Below are 25369 nucleotides of genomic sequence, written 5' to 3'. Positions count from 1 at the left end.
AAAAAACCAGCTGAGCTACACTTTGCCTGGACTCCTGACCTCCGGAACTCTGAGATAATCAAGGGATATTTTTTCCTCAGCCACAAACTTAGCCGTGATGTGTTACCTCAGCAATAGGAAATAAATAAACCAATAATTCTTCTTACATTAAATAATCAGAAAAATAGTTATTTAATGGATTTATTAAATGTGAAATCTGTACATTGAGATTATTTTTAGAAATAAAGAATAGCCTTTTCCATACTAAATCTCTGTGGGATGGCAATGTATATAGCCTATATGAGGTATGAACTTCTGATTTTCTTGACTTTTTTATGCATCTTATTTATAAAATATAATAATGTTCCATGGAATTACGTATGGTACCCGCTTTCATATTTAATGAATCACATGAAACAACATATGTTGGGATATAGCTAATGGTTATTTTATTTGTTGTGAGATTAATTAACGACATGCACTAAATTATTATCTAGCAATCCCAAGGGATTTTGTTTGCTTGTTTGTTTTTTAGGGCTGCACCTATGGCATATGGACATTCCCAGGATAGGGGTTTAATTGGGACTGCAGCTTCTGGCCTACACCACAGCCACAGCAATGCAGGATCTAAGCTGCATCTGTGGCATGCACCACAGCTAAGGGCAACATTGGATCTTTAACCCACTGAGTGGGGACAGGGATTGAACCCTAAATCTTTATGTCTACTAATCAGGTTCATTACTGCTGAGCCACAACAGAAACTCCCAACTCAAGGGATATTTATTACATATTTGTATAACCATTAAGAGGATTATCCCTCTTTATTTCAGTTATTTTTACTTAGAGTAAAATATATTCTTGCATTAATTTTTATTTCATTTTTTTTCTTTGGAAGACATAGCTTGATTTTTATTTTTTTGGCAATAATTACAATTAGGCCTGCTGTTTAAAATTCTCTTAAATACGGATTCCCATCATGGCGCAGTGGTTAACGAATCTGACTAGGAACCATGAGGTTACAGGTTCGGTCCCTGGCCTTGTTCAATGGGTTAAGGATCCGGCATTACCGTGAGCTGTGGTGTAGGTTGCAGACTTGGCTTGGATCCCGGGTTGCTGTAGCTCTGGCGTCGGCAGGTGGCAACAGCTCCTATTCGACCCCTAGCCTGGGAACCTCCATATGCCGCAGGAGTGGCCCTAGAAAAGGCAAAAAGACAAACATAAATAAATAAATAAATAAATAAAATAGAAAATGAAATAAAATTCTCTTAAATAGGTTAAATATATGATTTTTAACATTGGGTTGTGGCCAATCAGTAAATTGGTCCATCACAGAATGGAAATAGTCTAAATCATTTTATTAAAAACTAAATGAGTGCAAAATCACAATTAAAACTGTACACGCTACTGTAGATACCTTAATGGTCTTAAGACTGCAAAATTGTACTCTACTGGAGAAAGCTAATGCTGTTTCTTACCGCAAAATAATGTGGTTATATAAGCAAGTTCCTTACTAACTACTTTTTTTTTTTCTAAGCATACTTTTTACCCCAACTGTCTCGTTATTTCAGACTATGCATATAACAACATTGCTGACAAGTCATTTATGCTTTCAAGCACAGTAACAAAAGACTATATAAATCTAGGTTGACAAAACAATCCTTTTTGGTTCTGCAAAGAATTGTTTTCTGTTAAGACAAGGGATAAACTTTGAATTTCTTGTATGTACACACTGCACACCACCTAATAAAGTATACCTTCTTACATATCAAAGCTTCTAAAAGTCAATTTGCTGTAAGATACCCTGGGGGAAAGAAAGAAAGAAATATTATCTTGTGTTAATTTTTTCTTACAAAGTTGTAGACAATTATTATATTTTTATCAGGCATTATAACTTCTTTAAGAAAACATTTATGTTATTAAGTGGCTTCAACTCTGTTGCAATTTAAAAAAATGTCTTCGAACACATAGGTATGCTATAATCCCATGATTTAATTGGCAGTAATGCAATTTACCCCGTAGGCTGGCGCAAACCTGTGACTTTCATTAAGACTGTGCAGAGTTTTTCATTCTCCACCTAATTTATTGCCTATTTATAAAAGGCAATATTGTTACTCTAATAATTTATACATGCATTGTCACACAGTTTACAAAGCAATTACAGGTTTGAGAATAGTAACATTTCTGTTAAACCAAAAAAGAAAAAGTATAATTCTTCAGCTAATTGGGCAATTTTTCTTGGTGGTGAAGTTTACAAGTGATTTCTGTATGTTCCCTTTTCTTATATTGATAATATGTATCACATATTAAAACTTTTGAACAATACATCTCTAGTATCAAAAGAAGTTCAAACTATCACAAGAATTAAAGAATCTCCCCCAAATGATTTTGCATATGCTTTTCATAGCATTGTATTGTTTAGGATTTTATTTTTTTCCCTAATCTCACTTGTGCTTGAAAGCAAATCAGAAAAGTTTCTAAGGGTAGGTGCTTATAGAACCTATTATCAAGGTGAAAATATATCTTAGAATAATTAACTTATGACTAAGAAATATTAGAAATGGGATGTTTTCCCAATCATTTATACTTAAAATAATTTTTATTAAAAAATAATTGACATTTTCTCTACAATTTCTAATGCATCATCTCTTTAGAAACAATTTGTCAGAAAACACTGCCAGTCATAGACATATATTTTTCTTAATTTTTTTCTCACATATGATAATGTTGAAAGATGCCCACAAGAAATTATTTTTGATATTTGTGGATTATTATAAAATGCTTCTTTTAAAAACTGATTAATATTTTGGGAAAAAAGTTTCTACCAATGAAGTAGCCAAACTTAGTGGGTGGTAAAGAATTAAACAAGAAAACTGGCAGCCATTAACTTTAGTCCAGCAGATTTGGATCCAGGTAGTTTTTCTGTAGTTGACAAAGTGTATGATATAATATACATATAAATGATATATTATATACATACAACAAAATATATTATACAATATTTATATATAATATAATACTGATATATAGATATAGTTATTTATGATAACAAAGGACTCATGCATGTGATATCAATTTTGTATACTGCTGCTATTTTTTTTCTTTATGGCACTGGGCCAGGGATTGAATCGGTGCTGCAGCTGTGGCCTACACCACAGCCATGGCAATACCAGATCTGAGCCACATCTGTGACGTACTCCCAAGCTTATGGCAATGTCAGATCCTTAACCCACTGTGTTAGGCCAGGGATCAAACCACATCCTTACAGAAACAACACTGGGTCCTTAACCTACTGAGCCACAATAAGAACCCCTGTGCATTGCTATTATTAAGGACCTAGTATATAACCCCACTACTTAAAGAAGTTCCAGTTCATAGTCATTTCCTAAAGACTGATAAAAAATTTGATGAGAAAAAGAAGTTGTATATATTGATAACTCTTTGAAAACTATTTTGTTTTCTGAATGTGTGTATATATATATGTAAATTGTTTGAAATGACTTTTTTAGACACTGGTTGCTTCAAATTTGTTTTACTGCCTTTAGAAAATGTCTTAAGAAAGATAAAAAGATGTATAATAAGCAATATAGTCTGTGAAAAACTGTTTCAAATTTGTTTTTACTCTGAAAGAGCAAGAAAAAGCAAGCAGCTATTTCAGGGGAAAATCAGTAAAAATTGTATCTTCTACTCTATCATCATTTTCTGATTTTGAAAATTATGATCCTTTAGAGAGAAGAGTAATAGTTTTCAGGCTTTAAAGACCTGATGTAAGACAGAAAAAAAAATTAATCTTCAAGTATTTGTAAAGCTGATGAATAGAGTAATAATATGTTTGCCTTAGAATTAATGAGAAAACCCAATTTTGCTTCAAAATGAGGACAGCTTTCTGACAGAGCTATTCAACAACGATATGCACTTTCTGTTGGGGGGTGGATTTTCCATCATTGAAAATAATCACAGGGTAAGCGTTACACAGAAATACATACTCTGTGCTTTAAATTGAGTGGCTTCAAAGATCATTTCTGATTTGAGATTATATAAAATTGCAAAAATCCTAATATTTAATCCATCCAGATAATGACATATGAGACCAACATTTCTTTAGTACTCTCAAAGTATGTTATTTTGTGAGAAAACTTTCCTTGTCTTAGGACTTGTTATTCCAGACAGAAAAAGTGTATATCTCCTAACTGAAACTCCTCCTTGGCCTCCTTTGTACCATTAAATATCTAATTTTTTTCTGTCTTGTCATAAAATGTATATATTTCTCTTTTAACATCACTTGTCATCCTCATTTTGAAAATAAGCTACTTAGGAGAAATAATCTTTTTTTTTTTTTTTTGTCGCTGTATCCCTAGTATTAGTAATAGACTGGGTATAGAAAATTATTCTATAAAAAATTATTGATTGACTAATCAGTAAAGAAAATGAGGAAGGTAAAGAAACATTAACAGAGCTAGCAAAAGAGGCTGAAAAGAAGGGTAAGCTCTGATGGAGAATAGTTAATGTCTAATGCTTATATAATACTTGCAATGTGTCATGTACTTCTCTGAGAACAGTAAATGTATTTAATCTTCACACTTAATTCTTACAGCAGTGCATTAAGGTGAATACTATTTTTATACCCATTTACCAATAAGGGACTCAAATTCCTAACATACGGCCAGTGGGTAGCAGGGTTGGGCTCTAAATCGGCCAGCTCTCCAAGTCAATAGTAATCTACTGACTCTTCATAATCATAATCACAAGGTCACATTATAGAACCCAATTGTAGGAGGAAAAAGTTGGAAACAAGATCCAAATAAGCATGCAAGAATCAGGATGAATATATGTTGCATAGATCAAAGAAAGCCAGTAAGTCCAAGATTGATGGGCAGAGGGGAACAAGAAGTGGGAATTCATGGAAGGATGGATAGCCCAGGCCATGTAATAGGATGAAAGAGCAAATTCCTAATCTCAACCTCTCTTGACTAACAAAATGACTATGTATGAGCTCCTATGAGCCTCAGCATTCCTATCTGTAAAATATCAAGGTGTGGTTATTTCTTAATGAGCCTCTTCACTTTGAACTCCAGGATAATGCTCAAGAGCTCAGGCAGCAACTTTGACACAGTGATTCAAAATGATTTTGACCTAAAATGGTCAGAGTCCTGACAGTAAAATCAGTGTAGAAACTTTAAGAAAATGCTCCTTCTTAACTCTTGATAACTGGGAGATTGGCCTTTTATGCCCTGTTTTTTTAGAAAGTTTAAATTCTAGGGGAAATGGAAAAAGTATATATAAAAAAGAAGTTGATCTTAAGAGTAGACCACTTTTTCCTGTTCCCAACACACCTTTGGGTTATGGGAAACCTAGTATTTTCTAACTGCATCATTCTATAAAATAAAGTATCTAGAATGTATTACTTTAAAAGATTGGGAATAATTACAGTGTTTTCTTAGGTTTATGTGAGAGTTTTTAACATAACTGTTTCTTAAAATTTCTCTTATGATATATGTTATTTTTCTAGGACTGTCATAACAAAGTACCAAAAACTGGGTAGCTTAAAACAATAGAAATTTATTCTCTTGCAGTTCTAGGGGCTAAATTCTGAAATCAAGATGCTCGTAGGGCCACACTCTCTCTGAAGGTTAGCCAATCTTTCCTTGGCTTTTCCATGTCCTGGTTGTTCCTGCTAATCCTTGACATTCCTTGGCTTGTGCAGCATGATTTTATCTCTGTCCCTCCAATTTCATATGACTTTCTCCCTGTGTCACTTCTGTCTTCTAATGAGGTTCCCCCCAGTGTATGTCTGTATCTCACCAAGCTTTTTTTTTTCTTATAAGTGCACCAATCATTGAATTAGGATGCACTCCAACCCAGTAAGACCTATCTTAACTAGCTATATCTGTAAAGTCAATATTTTTGAATAAGGTTATGTTGTGAGCTTCCAAGTAAACATAAAGTTTGGGAAATACTATCCAATCCAGTTCATGTTGTAGCAGGAAAGACATTGCTTCAAAAATCAAGAGATGCAAGTTTCATCTCCTGACAAGACTAGAATTATAGATATATCAGAAACTGTCAAAACTTTGCTGGCATAGGATGGTTCTGGAATTACAACTTAGTAATTCTATGACTTTAGACCAAAAGTTTGCAATTTTTTATACTTACATAATGTCTCAACCAGAAGATGTAGACAATTCTCAGGCTCGCCTTTCAGTTTTCTGTTTAATTTGACAGTATGTGCTTCCTAAGAAGTCATCTTTCTTTCTTTCTTCCTTTTTAAATGTTGTTTTATTGGAGTGTAGTTGACTTCCAATATTGTGTTTGTTTCAGGTGTACAGCAAAGAGAATCAGTTATAAATACATCCTTTCTTTTATCCAATATAGGTTATTACAAACTATTGAATAGATTTTCCTATGCTATACAGTAGGTTCTTATGCTTTACTTTATTCAGCAGCATGTGTAAATTATACCCACCCTGTCAAGTCTTCCCTCCTCCCAACAGTTTCCCCTACGGTAACTACAAATTGGTTTTGAAATCTGTGAGTTTGTTTCTGTTTTACACTTAAGTTTTTTAAATCATTTTTATTAGATTCCACATATAAATGATATCATATGATATTTGCCTTTATCTAAATTACTTCACTTATTTATGAATTTACTTTATTATAATGATAATTTCTAGGTCCATCCATGTTGCAGCAAATGGCACAAATATCCAGCTTTCTAACCAATAGCTTTTAACATTGCAATTAAATAAATCCCTCACTCTGGTAATTTGAACTCAAACCAGAGTTTCTGTACTGGTCTGGTAAAGGATTAACTTTCACATCACAATGCTTAAAGCAAAGGTTGGGAGATTTCTCTGACTGGCCACTGGTCAAAAAGTGCAAGATGGTGTGACATAGGTTCTAAATCAGTAGACTTTCATAGCAGAGTTGTCCTTGAGTTAACTATAAGAAATAGATAATGTGTTGTTTTGGGAGTAGCTATTAATGAAGCAAACATTAAAGTTAATGTTAAAGTTATTTGAATAATAATAAAATATTCTACCATTAGTTTAATATCTATATTTTAAACTAAACCAGTAACTAAAATGTGATTTTTAAAAGAATTTACTTGTATCTTCTTTGAACTGATTATATTGTTGTTAGCCAACTTTTTAAATTATGTAAAAAAAAATAGGTTTCCAATGAAATTTCAAGTGAATTACTACTTATTGATGTTTTACCAATAATAGGAAAAGGGAAAATAATAATAGAATTAAGAAACAGGGAGTTCCCGTCGTGGCACAGCAGAAACAAATCCGACTAGGAATTATGAGGTTGTGGGTTCAATCCTTGGCCTCACTCAGTGGGTTAAGGATCCATGTTGCCCTGAGCTGTGGTGTAGGTTGTAGACGCGGCTTGAATCTGGCCTTGCTGAGGCTCTGGTGTAGGCTGGCAGCTATAGCTCTGATTAGACCCCTAGCCTGGGAACCTCCATATGCTGCTGGTGCGGCCCTAAAAGGACAAAAGACACACATACACAAAAAGTATTAAGAGATACAAGGAAATGAATATTAGAAAATATATTTATATCAAATTCAGGACATAATTATTAAAATGGTCTATTTAGAATAAAAGAGAACCATTAAGTTTTATATCCAGAAAAATTATTTGAAGTTTTATGAAATAGCAAAAATAGAGACTAGAATTTCATATTTATTTATGTAATTAATTAGGGTCATTGCATCTCATGTAATGGCAACTTAAGTTCCCTGCTAATATCGTTCCTTAAAATAAGTAAATAAAATTTATTTAAAATAAATTTTTCAATCTATGTGTAAAAGATGTATAGATACATATATTCCCATTTAATGGAGAGACTGTCAAAGTTTTAGAGAACATTTATTACATTACATGGTCTAAATTACATTTTCAATGTTTTTTTCCATAAATTTTTCTGTTCTTGACATACTAAATATGGCACTTTTTACTACATTATGTGCTATAATGTCTTTATTTATATGGTGTCCCCTGTTCAGAATACATCCCTTCCTATTTCCCATTTTCTAACTTATTCTTCGACGTAATATCCTAGTTCCATACGATAAATAAGCTTTTACAGAGTTGCCGACAGTCATTTTCTAGGCTTTGCCCATTGTCTGTGTGGCCCATGTGTGGTAAGCTTTTAAATGCAAATCTGTTTCATGTTCCCCATTACAATTATCCAGGACCAAATGTTAGGTGTTCAATAAATCTGAATACAGTGAGTGTTTGAATAAACTTAAGGATATCGTCCAAAAAGTGAACAGGCAGAAATGTTTGATGCCTCTCATTACCTGATCTTCTCAGACAATAAGGACTTAGCTAAGGTGTAAGAAAACTATTGTGAATTGATATTTTTTTCGTTCTTTAGTGAATAAAAGATAATGAAACTAAAGTAATTGGTTTCTAGAAGTTAGACTGCAAATACCACAGGGAAGTATTAAGCACAATTTGATTGGAAGGAGACCTGATGAGGGGAAAAAAATAATGAGCTAAGAGAACTTTAGAATTTCAACATACATAAATTAAAAATATATATATAATATGCATCAGTGTGATGGATTCAGTAACATCTGATACTAAAGTCCAGTTTATTTACAGCAATATTTACAATATTGCTTGTTTCCCAAAGAAGGAGTATCACTTATAAAGGTACAAAAGTACATGAATATAATCTATATTAGATGCAAGAATAAAAGAAATAAAAGAAAATTTGCTGAGGTGATATTAAATGAAGCTATTATCAGAGCTGTATGAAAAAGAAATCAAGCTGTTAAAGGCTATACCCTTCCTATCAGCTAGATTTCAATTTGACTCTAAGTTTTCTAGAGGCCAAATAAAAAAAGATCTGATCAAGTTCATAATTTACAACATCCATGATAAAAGCAAACCAATTTACTCAGGAGAAGTACAATTATTCCTGCTATTAAAACCTGAAAGAAATTTCTCCCAAGGGTCATCATAAAGAGGACACTGTAAAATATAATGAAATATGCCTTGAACAATATCTTTATGACAGACACTGTTAAGAGTTTCACAGAGCTGCTTTTTTATGGTACCTCTCAATCCATACTTATGGTCTAGCTAAACAATTCTGTGTGTAGTTTAATAGAGGCATAGATTTTGAGTAACTAGAAAATAGATGACAAAAAGTCTTTCAAAGATTCTTCAAAAACTTTTTTAATTTTACTGCAGCTCTTTAGAGAAATTTGGTGGCACTAAATCTCAGAACACTCAATTGGTTCAGTAAATAGTTATTGGTCATCTATAATTTACATAGCACTGTATTAGCACAGAGGAAACACAGGGGACAAAATCTCCATGAAATTGGCTATTCTATAATGCAAATGTAAATAAAAATAACCTGTGACCTGAAAGTAAAGTTCACCTGCTTTTCTAAAAGCCAAAGGTACTTTAAGCCTTGGATTCAATTATATGAATGCACTCATAACATGGGTCAAGTGTCTCTTCAGAAAAAGGCTTTGATCCTGCTCTGACATACTGGTAAATGGACACTTGCTGACGCTTCTGCTCTGTTTTAGCATCATCACAGTACCTTTTGGGGAAGAGATCTAGTCCCATTCTACCTCAGGTTTTACCCTTAAATAACATCCAATGGAGATTTCTAACACAAGCGTGGCTTTAAAACTAGGATCTGGCATAAGCACACTGTGGTATATGGAATGGCTTGCCAACAGGAACCTGCTGTGATAATCTATATGGGAAATCAATCTGAAAGGCAATGAATTACTTTGCTGTACAGCAGGAATTATCATAACATTGAAAATCAACTATACTTCAACAAAATTTAAAAAATAAAAAACAACTTATTAAAAAAATAGAATCTGAGAAGCCTTAGCATGGTCTTCCTTGGCATTGTCTCAGGAGATATGGAAAATAATGGAACAAAGATGAAGCCCAACAGTTCAATCTCTGTCTTCTCCAACCATTTATCAACCACAGAAGACTTTCTGATGAAATGTAAGATTCTTGAATCATAGTTTTAAAAATATGTTGTGTAAAACACTGCACTACTCTGTACTATCACTAAAATTTATTTTTCTTCACAAAGATCATCAATATATCTGTTCAGTAAATACATACTGGTCACTTATTTGTTCCAGGATCTAGATATGTAAGGTTAGATGTCAAAGTCTTTGTCACAAGGAGTTTATATTGTGATAAGTCCTCTAAGTGTACCAAAGGTTAGGCAGCAGTTTGTCCACTGCTGTGTCATGGATATAAACACCATGCACTGTGCATATACAGGGCATGGGGCAGCCAGGTGAAATAACAGTGAACAGAGAATCCAGAAATCCACCCATAAAATGTGGTTGAGGTAGTTCCCACCATGGCTCAGTGGGTTAAGAATCTGACTGCAGTGACTTCGGTCATTCAAACATGAGGGTTTGAGGATAAGGCATTGCTGAGACTATGACATAGGCTGCAGCTGTGGCACAGATTCAGTCCCTGGCCCAGAAACTTCCATTTGTCTCAGGTGTGCCATAAAAAAAATTTTTATAAAAAAGGCAATTTTGAAATTGATTCTTGAAAAATTACAAAAATTGAAAAACAAAGTGGATACTAGTCATTTTAAGTAATTGAGTGAGCATAAGGCAAATTGAAAGAAGAGTAACTTTCGTGGCTTAATGTGTCTTAAGTCTCAAGGATTATATTTTAATGAGAAGCACATTAGGTTGGAGATAAGTATTAAATCAAAAGAGGTCAGATCATGAAGAACTAGCATGTTTATAAGAGATTTGAACCTTCCCAAAAGCAAAATGAAGGAAAGATTTTAGAGCAGTGCCATAGCACATTCTTGTTTTAAAGATAGCCTTCTAGCCCTAGCTTAGAAGGTCCACCAGAGAGGTTAAGGAGAGTCAGGCAGAGTAATTACTGGGTTATGGCAGAAATCTAGAAGAACATAAATAGGAATCAACCACCTTTTATTTATGAATTAAGCCCAAGGAACTCACGAGATGAAGGAGGTTTGAGAGATAATACAAGAATGGAATGAATGGGATTTTGTGACTTCTGTGGCCTATCTGTCCTTATTTTTTTTTCCCTTCTGAATAAACCATGATGCATCTTATAGTGTTACTCCTCTCCGTGTAGTCTTATTCCCACTTTCTGGCTGATGGATATGTAATCAAGCTTTTAAAAAGGTGAAATGCTATTCTTTTCATATTCACCAAACCTTACAGAGCAGTCCACTTGAAACTTGAACATTTAGTACTTTCTGCCTGCATAACAAAGCTCAACATTATAATCCTCCAGTTATTACAAGATCTGTGCTGTCTCAGATACATTTACACTTCAATTACACTCACAATGCTTTCGTCTTAACAGCTTCTAGTTTCTGAAGGATTAAGTCTCAAGGATTATATTATAATGAGAACAAAGGTTATTGAGTACTTTTCTCATTTCTTTCTGAGATGCTTTGCTAGCTAAATAAAACTGAGACTGAATTTATGCCAAGCTGTTTTCTCCCTGTAGGAAAACATAATGGAAGTCATAAGAAATCAAGAGTTTTTACTGCTTCCAGCTGAGGAGCTCCATAAACTCCTGGCCAGTGATGATGTAAACGTCCCTGATGAAGAAACCATCTTCCACGCATTAATGATGTGGGTCAAGTATGACATGCAGAGGAGATGCAATGACTTGAGTATGCTTCTTGCCTTTATAAGACTGCCACTGCTTCCACCACAGGTAATTACATGTGATGCTGTTTTCATTGCTCTGACCTACTGAAAATGCTCTATTAAAAGTAAACAAAACATTTTTTATTTTTTCATATTTTTTTTAGATTTAATCAAATATTCTTTTTAAGATAAAGTTGATGGTGGAAAATGATGGATCATGGATGGGTCATGGGACTGAATCCCATCTCTGTCACTTATTGAGTCATAGTTATATGGCTATAAAATGTCAATTTCTCTGAAATTTAATCTCTTCAACTAGCAAATCAAATTTTAATATTACACAAAAGTTTTATGAAGATCAAATTAGATACTATGTGTAAAGTACTTAATCTCAATAGAATATTTAAAAGATTTTAGAATATTGCAGTTACCAATTCTCTGCTTCCTTATTTTGATAATTGATCTATCATCTATCTATCTATCATTATCTATCTAAGTTAAAATAATATGATGATTATCTGATGAAAATACATATTCTACAGCAATCTCTAGGGTATCTTCAAAGCCCAAAGCATAGGATTTCAAACTGCTATAGAAGGCTATGATATATTACCAAATATTACAGAGTTATGAAGTAACATCATTTAGCAATTGAAAGTATAGAAACTTTGATCCTTGGAGCTGAGGAGAATCCTGACACAAAATAAACCAATCACTTCATTTTACTGATGAATTATGACACAGGTGAATTGGTAAAACACCAAGTTCATTCAGCTTGTAAGAAAAAGAGTAACTATTTTCCCCTGATTTAGAGTCTTTGCCCTTTAAACCAGGTCGTAATGTTGCAAAATTATCTATGTACAGCATTGTCAACCCAGGATCTGTGTGATATCAGACTATTCAAAAGTAAGCTTGAAGGTGGTTCTAGCCTCTGAAATGATAGATAAAGCTGTGTGTGTATACATTTTGTATGAGAGATGCTGGGGCCTGTTCACTGGGATCCAAACCACCATCAACATTTTCAATAATCCATATAACACCAAGAATGTAAGATGGGAAATTAGGAAATCAGGAAACCATGATATGCAAGTATGCCATGTTAATAACAAGTGAAGAAGTGACAGAGAAGTATGGTCATATATTAAGATTAGTAAGTTAAAAAAATTGCACCAAAATTGGGAAACAAATAAAGCTTTATAAATAAAGAAATAATTGTGTTTCTTCTGGCCACTGAAATGAGTAAAGGAATAAAAGCAGAGAGAAAATTTAAGGAAGTCCTGCCTAAACAAATTTTACAAATTTATCATAACACCAGGCTCTTGTAAAAGGAGGGGAAACACACATTTTGGTAACTGGACAAAGAGGGAACTGTGAAGCTGTGCGCTGGATTTTTCTGAATCTTGCCACATATTCTCAGAGCTTGGGGATCTTCTCTTAAGAAATGGTCAGTGATCACTGTTAGCCAGTAATAGGTAGATAGCCATTAATCAATGATAGATGAGGTGGCAATTGGTCCCTTTAATCCTGCCCACCCTTTTCAAGAGTTTGCCGAAATATGGGGAGCTTTCAGTTAAATTGGTGCTCAAAAATTATCATGTATAATAGGGCATACACCAGGGGAGGCCAAACCAGGGATTCATCTTTTTATAATATCCCCTTTCTTCATACTCTCCTTCCCCATTATTTTGTCATCAAAAACGGGAGCTGCTCCTACCCGTACATCTCACCTAAACTATTACATCAGAGCAGAGATGTACATCCCATAGCTTCATTTGTACCTAAGGCTACAGCATATTATGTATGGAGTTTAAATTATGATTGGTTCAGCTTTTTATTTTGATTACTGAAACAATATTTATTTATTAACATTGTAAAATAATTACTATGTTTCAGTGAAACTAACCAGTAAAATACTTTTTTTTTTTTGTCTTTTTAGGGTCACACCCATGGTATATGGATGTTCCCAGGCCTATGGGTTGAATCAGAGCTACAGCTTTGGCCTACGCCATAGCCATAGCAATGCCAAATCTGAGCCACATCTGTGAACTACACCACAGCTCATGGCAATGCTGGATCCTTAACCCACTGAGTGAGGCCAGGGATTGAACCTGCATCCTCGTGGATACTAGTCAGACTTTGTTTCCGCAAAGCCATGATGGAACTTTCAAGTAACTTTTATCACCATGTCCAACAGGCATACAAACACAGCATATTGTCATACCTCATCTCTCAAACTGGGGTCATTGCAAACATAACTTCATATATATTTTCAAGCAACAAATATGCAAGAGGAAAGAGTAAAGCACATTTTCTTTTCGTAGGAATGTCTTTAGATATAGGAGGGACTGTGATTGCCACAACTAATATTAATGAGTTTCATGTCATTAGAAAGCGCTTCTCGTACAATATTTCTAATCTTAAAAAACACAGCTGCAAGATAGTGGTTATTAGTTATATTGTACAGAGAGGTAAACAGATAGGTTCAAAGACATTAGGTGATTTTTTTCAAAGCTCATAAGACTAGTGAAAAATCTAGTTTTCCTGCAAATCTGGGCTGGCCAGATATGAAAATACACAGACATTTCTACCATGAGTGAATGTTGTTTGTTTATTTGCTATCTTTAGGAGATCATTAAAATGTCCTAAATAAAACAATTGTGTACATTCCTATTAAAATAAAAGCTGAGAAAGAGTCCCTGGACATGATATATTTTATCTCATTTAATTTTTATATTATCCCTATATAGGAAATATTATTTCTATCATTTGATAAATGAATAAATTGGGAATTAGCATGACAATCATCTTCCTATAAGTTGTAGAACTCAGGTTACTCTATCTAGTTGTGTCTGATATGAAAGTGTTTCTTCTACCACTGAAAGGAAATAAGTGCAGTATCTATTTCTGCATCTGATTCCTATTTACCTCATGTACACAAGAGTTTTAAAAAGTTTAATTGAATCTAGTATTTTCCAGCCTTTTACATGAACTTTCAAAGCTGCTAAGCATCTTAAGATCCTTAAGAAAAGCATATGGTGATCAGAAACCATTTTTTCCTTGATTATGAAACCATTAAATATGAGTTTTATTTCTGACAGTGCTTAATGCATGGATTTTTTTAACCTTCAAGTGATTTGTATGTATATATGTCTTATTATATTACATATGTAGTTATATAATATATTGCATATATTATATACAAAATTACATATTATAGTATATAATTACATAATATTTAATTGTCATATAACAGCACAACAAATTATATCTTAAAATACTAGCAACATATTTAAAGGAAGAAGAGCCTACATTTTCCTAGTATAGTAGGAGTTTATTTTGGACTAATTTTTGAAGGAGACCTGAGAGAAGAATTTGGCTTGTGTTTTTGTAAGATAATTTCTATACATGTAAATGATAGGTTCAGGTGAATGACAGAACAATATTGGAAGACTAGGTATGAGCTGTTTATAGTATTGTTAAGCATAGCATAACAAATTATTGACCAAGGCAAGAATGGAAAGGCAAAGAAGATTTAGAGATGGTTAAGACAAAAAAAAAAAGAGAGAGAGAGAGAGAGAGAGAGAAAATATATATGCTTCTAGGATAATGTTAAACTGAATAACCTACAAGTTTTTACACAGCTAGCAGTTTCTATTTAGTGAATGCACAAAAAATAACTGCAGAGTGAAAATAAGTAAAAATAAAGACAGTGACAGAAATTTTATTCAACAAAGAAAATGTCTTTAAAGGTTGATTAGAAGTTCCCATCATGGTGCAGTGGAAAGGAATCCAACCAGGAACCATGAGGATGCAAGTTTGATCCCTGGCCTCACTCAGTGGGTTAAGGATCCAGCACTGCTGCATTGTGGCACGGATCACAGAGGTAGCTTAAATCTGGTACTGTATGGCTGTGGTGTAGACCACAGCTGAAGCTCCTATGCAACCCCTAGCCTGGGAACTTCCTTATGCCACAGGTGTGGTCCTAAAAAAAAATCTAAAAACTTCGGCGGCAACGGAGACCTATTTTATCCTCTATTGAAATATGTTCTGAAATAAATTCAGTTGACTTTGCTATAGAAAAGACCAGAGGAAAAAGCAAAAATTGAAGAAATACATAATTGAGATATAGTCTAAGAAATGGTGAATGACTTCTATTATCTTTTTAAATAAGTAAGGAACAGGATTTTGCATAACAGTTTTCATGTTCTTCTTGGATAACCAGATATTTTACAATTTCAACAGAACTGGAAAAATGGAAATGTCTTTTTGGAGAATGGGTGGTTATGTATATAAATATATGTATTATAAGGCGGCCACTCAGTTTGATTTACTTATTTTTCTATATTTCTTTTTTAAAAGTTGCAATAAAAGAACATGTTGCGGAGTTCCCACCATGCAGCAGCGAAAACGAATCTGACTAGGAACCATGAGGTTGTGGGTTTGATCCCTGGCCTCACTCAGTGGGTTAAGGATCTGGCATTGCCATGAGCTGTGGTGTAGTTCACAGAAGTGGCTCAGATCTGGTGTTGCTGTGACTCTGGCGTAGGTCAGCAGCAACAGATCTGATTAGACCCCTAGCCTGGGAAACTCCATATGCCATGGGTGTGGCCCTAAAAAGACAAAAGACAAAACAAACAAACAAAAAAAACAAAAAAAAAAAAAACAGGAACATGTTGCTACGCAATAAATGTTTTAACATTCTGTAACTATTGTTTCCACTGGTTTTTAACTCACTTCATAAGATGGAGCTTTGTAATATTTACATATATGTTTATTTGTAATATGTGTATTTTAAAAGCATGCATATATATCAATTTCTGTATCACTATATCAATGAGTGATATAGAAAGTAGAAACGTACTGCTCTCAAAAAATCAAGGAAACACACTTCCATGTATGATCAAGCCAAAAGTCTTCAAGGAAATTCTGTTTTATCACAGATCTAAAATTATTTGAAATGTTGGATATATATCAGTAAACTTTCATTCACATCTTGGAACTGACATTTATCTCTTTTGAGTCCACAAGGAGAACCATTTCTCACAATTTTGTAACAAGTATACCTACTTACTCTTAAGATAAATAAATGGTGTGTATTTATTTGTATAAACATTTGTTTTCTGTAGCAAAATAAGAAAGGAAAAACGTTGCAATTTATAATAAGATATTGCCTCAGTTTAGAGGAATATGGCTTGATCAAATAATAACAAAAACAAAATAACAAGGAGATTGGAGAGTTTAATTTAAGGAGACAGATGCTATCTTTGTCTTATAGGGATTAATTATTTCTATGCAAAGCTGTAATAAATTAATTCCAAAAGATTCTTTATGGCAGTTATAGCAATATGGGACAGGAAATGTCTTCGACCATTTACCACTTTGGAAATATGACAATTGATCAGATACCAGAGACATAAAAACTCTGTTGTCTATAAAAATTACAGCCACAACTAAAAAACCTAAAGAAAAGCAAGCAAAGTGACAAAGAGCAAATCAATAGAAAGAAAGCATTCATAAATCACAGCATAAGATATACACAGTACATTACTCTCCTGAGTAATTTATATGTTTTATTTGATCTTACTTTCTCAAAGCAAGTGTAGGTAAATTACTCCTTGACAAATCCAATACTTCCCTAAGTTTGTCAGTATAACATTCACTGTTTAGTGTATTATATATCTTATCTTAACAAAGGAAAAACTCTTAACTCTTACAAACGAGTAAGGCAAAAATAATTAATCAAACACTTTAATACAATCCATTACAGGTCTCTGTTATTTTTCTTTTTCTTTTTTTTTTTCTCTCTCTCTCTCTGATTTGCTTGCTCTTTGACTAATTAATGATTCTACCAGGTTGTAAGAGTTTTTTTAAAAAAACTAGAGGATAGTGTTATTCTTCTCCAAAAGAGAAAACAGTGTCTTTAAAACAGAAATACACAGACAATATATACTTCTAATATTGTATAGATTTATCTATAAGTTCTATTTAGATTCATGATCATTTAATCTACTGTGACATTCACAGTTCAAGTTACAAACTTAAGAATATACAAAATCATTTTATTTCAATTTTTTTAAGTCAACATGTTATTAATGTAAAAGATGACATGCACAGACTCATATATACAGGTTATGGTTACTCCCTTTTTCCAAGTAAAGAAAGTGGAGAAGCTGGAACTTATTTTGACAGTCTTTATTTTTGCTACATTATGTGAAGTATTTCTGCTTTCATCAAGGAATGATCACACTGCTTCTGGTTTTAACACCATCTTTCCTCATACTGAAATTTCCCTACTCCAGTAACTCCCATCTTTTCTACTCTGAATTTTACTTTATACTGGATCATTTCAAATAATTTATAAAGATGCACTGCTTCAGACATATTAAAACAAAGCAAAACTTCCCAGATTCCTTTTGCCAACCACTCCAATTCCCTGTTCCTTTTCCAACAAAATGTGTAGTTATCATTTTTTTATAGTTACTAAATCTTTACTGAAGTTTCAGTGCATCTTTGTAAGTTATTTGAAATGATCCAATATTAAGTAAAATTCAGAATGGAAAATATGGGAGTTATTAGAGTAGGGAAATTTCAGTATGAGGAAAGATGGTGTAAAAGCCAGAAGCAGTGTGATCATCCCTTGATGAGGCAGAAATACTTCATATAATATAGCAAAAATAAAGACTATCAGATTAAGTTCAGCTTCTAGACTTTCTTTACTTGACAAAAGGGAGTAACCATAACCTGTACATATGAGTCTGTGCATGTCATCTTTAGTAGGATCATTTATAGTTACTATCATTTATAGTTACTAAATGATGGTTATTAAATTTAATTACTAATAACTTAATATATAGTTATCATTTATAGTTACTAAATCTTATAGTTACTGAGTTTTTTCAATTCACTGTAGCAGTTCTTCGAACTAATCAACATCACTCAAAACATCCATGCTAAAAAAAAAAAAAAAAAAATCCATGCTGTCATTTTCCCCCCACCTGACTTGTTCTCATCTTTACTTAGCACAATCAATCTGGCCACCCTTACTCAGTGATAATTGATAATTCTTTCTATTCTTTGATGTTGCAATAACCCAGGACACTTTATTTTTTGCATCAAGGATAACATTTACTTCCATTACTTTAAATACAATCCGGAGTCAATTAAAAACTCTGAATGTTTATATTTAGTTCTAAAGTTTACATGAAAGATAGATTCAAAAACCCAGGTAAATACTTGACATCTCCAGTTAGATATCCAATAGCTATTAAAACCTTCACCTGTCCAAAATGGAAGATTTCAAAATCCCTAGACTCCCCACTCCTGCCCCATTCTTAATAAACATCACTCCAACCCTTTAGCTGTTCAGGCCTAAATTTTAGAATTCTTTTTAATTCTCTACTTTGCATTGTAATTAACATTCATTTCCTTAGGAAGTCCTTTTGACTGCACTCCAAATCATATCCTGAATTTTTTTTTCAATCTTTACACCTCTACAGCCACATTCTAAAACAAGCCATCTGCATCCTTCTTCTGCACTTTTGAAACACCCTACTATTCATTATTCCATCCTTTATGCTTAACTACTACCTGAATTTCTATTTAGCTGCCAGATGGAATTTTTACATGATGAATCAATTCATCTCAAACTTAAGATTTATACACTTACAATAAAATTCTGACATCCTGTTCTGCAAAGCCCTATATCAATTGTCCCATGACTACTCTTCTGACCTCATGTCCTACCAATTCTCAAGACCCTACCGGTACACTGATATTCTTTCTGTTTCTTCAGCAAGTCAAATTTATTTCTTCTATAGTATGTTTATATCACTAGAAGTTGTGACAGCCAAGAAAAGAGAGGGGTGGCTATACAAACAGTTTTCTCAGGGGTAAGCAATAAAGGGGGAAGCATAATCTACAGATAATTAAAGACAACAATAAAACTAAACTTTTTTTTTGTCTTTTTGCGTTTTCTAGGGCCGCTCCTGTGGCATATGGAGGTTCCAGGCTAGGGGTCGAATCAGAGCTGTAGCTACGGGCCTATACCACAGCCACAGCAAATTGGGATCAGAGCCGCATCTGTGACCTACACCACAGCTCATGGCAACGCTGGATCGTTAACCCACTGAGCAAGGACCGGGACTGAACCCGCATGGTTCCTAGTTGGATTCGCTAACCACTGCGCCACGACGGGAACTCCAAAACTAAACATTTTTGTTATGACTATACCTTGGTAATTCTAAACAACACTGGTGATAATACATTCCTACCTGCTGGGTAGAGCTGTTCATTACACCCCTTTTCTGGTCCTTCACTGACTAGAAAGTATCACCCCATCACAGCATAACTGACTCTTTCTTATTAAATACATCTCAACTAAAGTATGTGCTCTTCTTGGCACTTTTGTCAATTATTTTCTTGCATAGTTGTAGATGTTTTCATTTCTTTCCATATGAAAGAAATTTTTCAGAAAATCAGATTTAAAGTTCTTGTTCACCAAGTTCCTGGCTCAGCTGATACTCGATAAGTGCTGAATTAGCATTTGGAAAGTTTATGACAGGTTTTAAGAATTTTAGCTTCATCTATTCTAACTATCTGCTGATATGTGATTTGTCTGAAATACAAGAGAAAGCTCTGCATTTGTGCATTACTTTGGAGCTAACAGTGGGTACCAGGAACAGTGACGTAAAGAGGGATCAGAAGACACTGATGCAAACTAAAAAGCCATTGTTCGATGGACAATGGGAGGCCAATATTGAGTAGGATATAACCTTTCACCGTTTTGTTCTCTTAGAGACATTGATGAAATACATTTATCAAAATCATACTAATACATCAGTCAGTGGTATATTTAAAACAAAATGGCTGTAAGAAAAATCGCTTTCATTTTCATTGCCAGCATAATAAATCAGAAAACAGACGTCCATTCCATGAAGAAAGGAAAACTGAACTTAAATAATAACCTAGTTCATAAGTATTTTTTTACATATTAAATAATATATGTAGCATTTACCAAGAGGCCACGCAGTGTAAGAACAATTAGTTTTCTCATTTAGACATTAAAAAGAGAATTTCATATTTTGTTCATACCTATTTTATTTAAGAATAATATAACTAAAATAGGATATATTAATTTGTAAGAGGGCTAAAAAAATTGTGAAACATTTGTAATAAAGGAAATGCCATTTAAATAATTAAAAGTTTTCCAGTGATTTTAACGTAGGACCTAGGGAAATATGAATGAACTCTTAAAGCCACTTTAATATTTTAGTAAGTAGAGTTTATACAGATGAAATCTAGAGATTAAACTTAGACTTAAGAATACTCAATCTCTTGGCAAATCTCAACACTGAAACCTTAGAAGAGAAAATGTACATTGATCCAATTATGAGATTATTCTTTTATTTTCATAAGTGATTCTTTTAGGTATACACAAAATACATATATTTCTACATAGTCTTGTCCACATTACTACCTTTATAAAATATTTTTGCTTGTTTCCCTTTGAGGAAGAATAAGGCGGTCTTTGGGCTGAAGCAGAGTGATGCAAGGGGTGAGTTGCTAGAATTCAGAGAGTGAGAAAGCAAATCATTAAATGTCTGTGAAACCATTCAAAGAACTTTGGGATTTCCTTGGAATGTAATGGAAACCACTGCAGAATTTCAAGTAGAAGAGCGTTTGATCTAACATACACAGTTCAATGCACTCTCTTTCGTTGCTGTGTTGAAAACATATTGGAGGAAAACAAGTACAGAAAGTGGAAATCGGTTAGTAGGTGATAGCAATTTAGAGGTGAGAGTTTTTTGAAGGGGTCATGTGAGGATAATAAGGTAGTAGCATTCTAGATATATTTTAAAGTAGAGCTGGTGAGATGGGGAAACGTGAGAGAGGAATCAGAGATTCCAGAGGTTTCTGGCATGAGCCTCAATGAAGAAGGATGTACTTTTAATATTTCTATGAGGCCTCTAAGTGGAAAATGTTGTGTCAGCATCAAATGCATCATTCAGGAGTTGTGGAGTTACACCCAGGAGATATAAACTAAGAAATTATTGGCATATAGATATAATTTGAAGACATGAGGTGAGGTGTTCTCAGCAAAGAAGTGAGTATGGATAAGTAAGGGGAGAGGACTAAAAATGATGTTCTAGGACACTGAAACTTTACTGTGTTCAAAATAAAGAGAAGAAAGAACCTTGTGACCAAAATGGCTAAACTATTCAAATTGAATAAAAACCAAGGGCGCTTAACATCCTTGGGTTTCAGGGAATAAATCATCACATAGGAGTGAGGATACTGATGAGAAGTCAAATAGACTGATGCCCAATAATAATATATTTTTATTTATTTTTATTTATTTATTTATTTTGTCTTTTTGCTATTTCTTGGGCCACTCCCGCGACATATGGAGGTTCCCAGGCTAGGGGTCTAATCGGAGCTGTAGCCACCGGCCTCCACCACAGCCACAGCAACACGGGATCCGAGCCGCGTCTGCAACCTATACCACAGCTCAGGGCAACACCGGATCGTTAACCCACTGAGGAAGGGCAGGGACCGAACCCGCAACCTCATGGTTCCTAGTTGGATTCGTTAACCACTGCACCACGACGGGAACTCCCCATATTTTTAAATTTAACAAAATGAAGACCATTGATGACTTTTACAAGATGATTTTCCGTGGAATAGAGCTAAGCAAACATAGGAAAACTAGAATGTAAAAGAGTAAAAGCATAGAATCATTAAATTTGCAAAACTGAACAGAAACATTAGTCTAAACATGGCTAGGTTTATCAGCCTGGGTCCACTGAGGAGAAGAGACATTAAAATATCAACATGTAAAATTTAAATAAAGAATCAAAGATTTAGAGTTAAGGAAGATTTGAAAAGTAAGAAGGTAAGAGAACTCCAAATAATACAGAAATAGTGTATATAAGGAGTTACTACTACCTCTAAGGCTAATACCAACCCCAAGAGCTGAGAGCCAGAGCTCCTTGAAGAGGGAACAGTCACGGAACCCTGGATGGCAGAGAAGACACTGGGGTATAGCAATGGCGGAAATTGCTATAAACCTGTTCTGTAGAACTTATTAGAAATCTTTCCTGTATATATCCCAAAAGAGAGATCCTACTGCAGAATTACCTGAGGAGTTTTTTGGAGGAAGTTTCTGAGTTGTCCTGGCCAGCACTAACTACAGGAGGCATGCAATGGAGAACTTGCAGGAACCTGGCAAGTGGGCACCTCATATCAGGAAGCAAACTCTTTCCTCCTGCATTGTTTCTCCAGTGCCCATTATTGACAAGGCTGACCGCAGTGCTGGTTGGCAAAGAAAAACTATTTAAAGTACCCAGATACAATTTCACAAAACAGCCTTAAAGGATGATTTTGGAGCTGAGAGTTAATAAATTGATAGACACCAAGCCAGGGTAGTGGAGACAAGCATGTTTATATACTTACAGGTGTGACCCAGAACAGAGGGAAATTTTATGATGTTAAGAGAGAGGGAAGAATTCTTGAAATATTTTCTTTAAATGTACTAGAGTAGGTGGGATTTTATGTAAAGAGATGGAATGACTGTAGAAGAGAATTGGAAATTTATCTATGTCTACAAGTGAAAATCTAAAATATTCATTTACAGATATTGGTAGATGAGCAGATGCAGTAATGGATCCTACTTTGGCTCTGCCTTTAACTCAATGTTTGATTATGAAATGTTTATTCAGTTTCATTAGGACCTAGAGATTATCATACCAAGTGAAATTAGACTGTGAAAGACAAATATCATATAATATCACTATATGTGGAATCTAAAAAAAAAAAGGATAAAAATGAACTTATTTGCAGAACAGAAACAGACTCATAGAGAGAAAAACTTACAATTGCCAAAAGGGACAGGTGGCAGGGGGAGGAAAGGGAAGGGATAGACTGGGAGCTTGGGAAGTGATGGACTGGGGGATGGACACTGAAATATATGGAACGATTGGCCAACAGGGACCTGCCTGCATAGACAAATCTACCCAATATTCTGTGATAATATATGTGGGAAAAGAATCTGAAAGAGAATGGATGTGTGTACACTTGGTTGTACAGAAGAAATTATCACTACATTGTAATTCAACTATACTTCAATAAAACTTTAAAAATGAAAATTTGATTAATGGATGTCAAGTTTAAAGAAAAAAAAACTCACTTTCCACATCAAGGTAAACAGAAGATGGTAATATTCCTTCTGAATATAAGATAGTATGATGGAAAATAGGTTTTAATTTCCTAAGAATTGATACCTGCTCAAAATTCTGTGACATAGATTATTTTATAGAGAATAAAGTTATGTATGCCTCCTCATGTGAAAAAAAGCATGATATTTCAAACCTCTAGTAAACTTTTCATTTACTCAAAATAAAGTAATACAAAAAAAAAAACCCCAACAACCTGAAAAATGCTTTTTGTTCACCAAATAAATGTTTCTTTAGCGAAATATAGATTCCTTAATTGTAGTCATTTTTTCCTAATAGTCATCATTTACAACTTTCAATGACAAAAATTTAAAACTTAAAAAGTCAAAAGTTTAAAATTACTTTGCAAATTTCTATAATTTAAAATATTCCTAAGAGAAAAGGAAGCAATCTATAAGCTATGTGAAGAAACCCCAAGTGAAATGAATTTTATCATGTGTATTGAATCGACTCCTACTGTGATTTTAATTTCCAAAAGTATCATAAAAATAAAAATTTATTATTTTAATGATTCTGAAAATGGAAAAAAAATACCCCCTCTAGAAGAGCAATTTAACACTGATGTCTGTCCAAAAACTTAGGCACATGTACTCTTTTCCATTCTAATAAAATGGAAAGCACCTATAGGTTACCCAATATAAAAGTTGTTCCTTTAATAATATTCATAAAGTAACAGTACACTGCTAATATTATAAAATACTTTTATATTATTTTGCATAAATATTCAAAAGTTATTGGAGCAATGTTTTCCTATCCAAAATTTAAGGGGAAATTATCCTAATGGTGTTAAATAGCATGCAATTTCATATTCTAACCATTAAGAAAATGATGCATATGTTAGTTTAATATCTCCCACATATTCATCAAATTTTCCAATTTAATTCCTGATTGGAGGGAACTTTATTCACTTTCCATAAGATCAATTTAAGTTAATCAGAACAATTCAGAAATGGCTATTATCAGAAATATTTGTTAGTTGGAGTTCTCTTGTGTCTCAGTGGGTTTTTGGGGTCCCTGCTGTGCCATGGCTTTGATCCCTGGCCCCAGAAATTCTGCATTTTGTGGATGTGGCCAAAAATAAGGAATATATATATATATATATATATATATATATATATACACACACACACATATTTGTTATTCTTCTGTTACTCCATCAAGCAGAATTCATCAAGTGGGTGCATTACTTTCTTTTTTCTTTTTTCCATTTTGATCCAAACAATAATTTATGAAACACTAGTGTGATTTGTTTTTTGACATTTGTTAATTTGAATTTATGTCTAATCCCATATTTTCTTCCCACTATTAGCTTCCTCATCAGGTTAATATAGATAAGCTTAGAATTAAGTTTTTAATAGTTTCCACGGAAAATATTTAAATGGTTATTTGACACCACACTCAGATGTGTATATGTACCTTACTTTTGTTGCCTAATCTCTGCCTCTCTCCACCAGTGCCTAATAGAAACATGGAGACAAACCTTGGAGCTAAGGAGAAAAAACAGCT

At 33.7% G+C, this 25369-nt stretch overlaps 1 protein-coding gene across 1 annotated transcript in view; it reads left to right on the top strand.

Moving 5' to 3' along the window:
* KLHL1 (kelch like family member 1) overlaps positions 1 to 25369 on the top strand; it is a 384315-nt gene that overhangs the window by 235371 nt on the left and 123575 nt on the right. Inside the window, exon 5 of the mRNA XM_047756059.1 lies at positions 11488 to 11700. Coding sequence (XP_047612015.1) covers positions 11488 to 11700 — 213 coding nt within the window. The remainder of the gene's footprint in view (positions 1 to 11487; positions 11701 to 25369) is intronic.

The sequence above is a fragment of the Phacochoerus africanus genome, chromosome 13, assembly GCF_016906955.1.
Source record: "Phacochoerus africanus isolate WHEZ1 chromosome 13, ROS_Pafr_v1, whole genome shotgun sequence".
Taxonomy (NCBI): domain Eukaryota; kingdom Metazoa; phylum Chordata; class Mammalia; order Artiodactyla; family Suidae; genus Phacochoerus; species Phacochoerus africanus.
The sequence above is the reverse complement of the archived record's forward strand: the minus strand, read 5'-3'. Positions and strand labels throughout refer to the sequence as shown.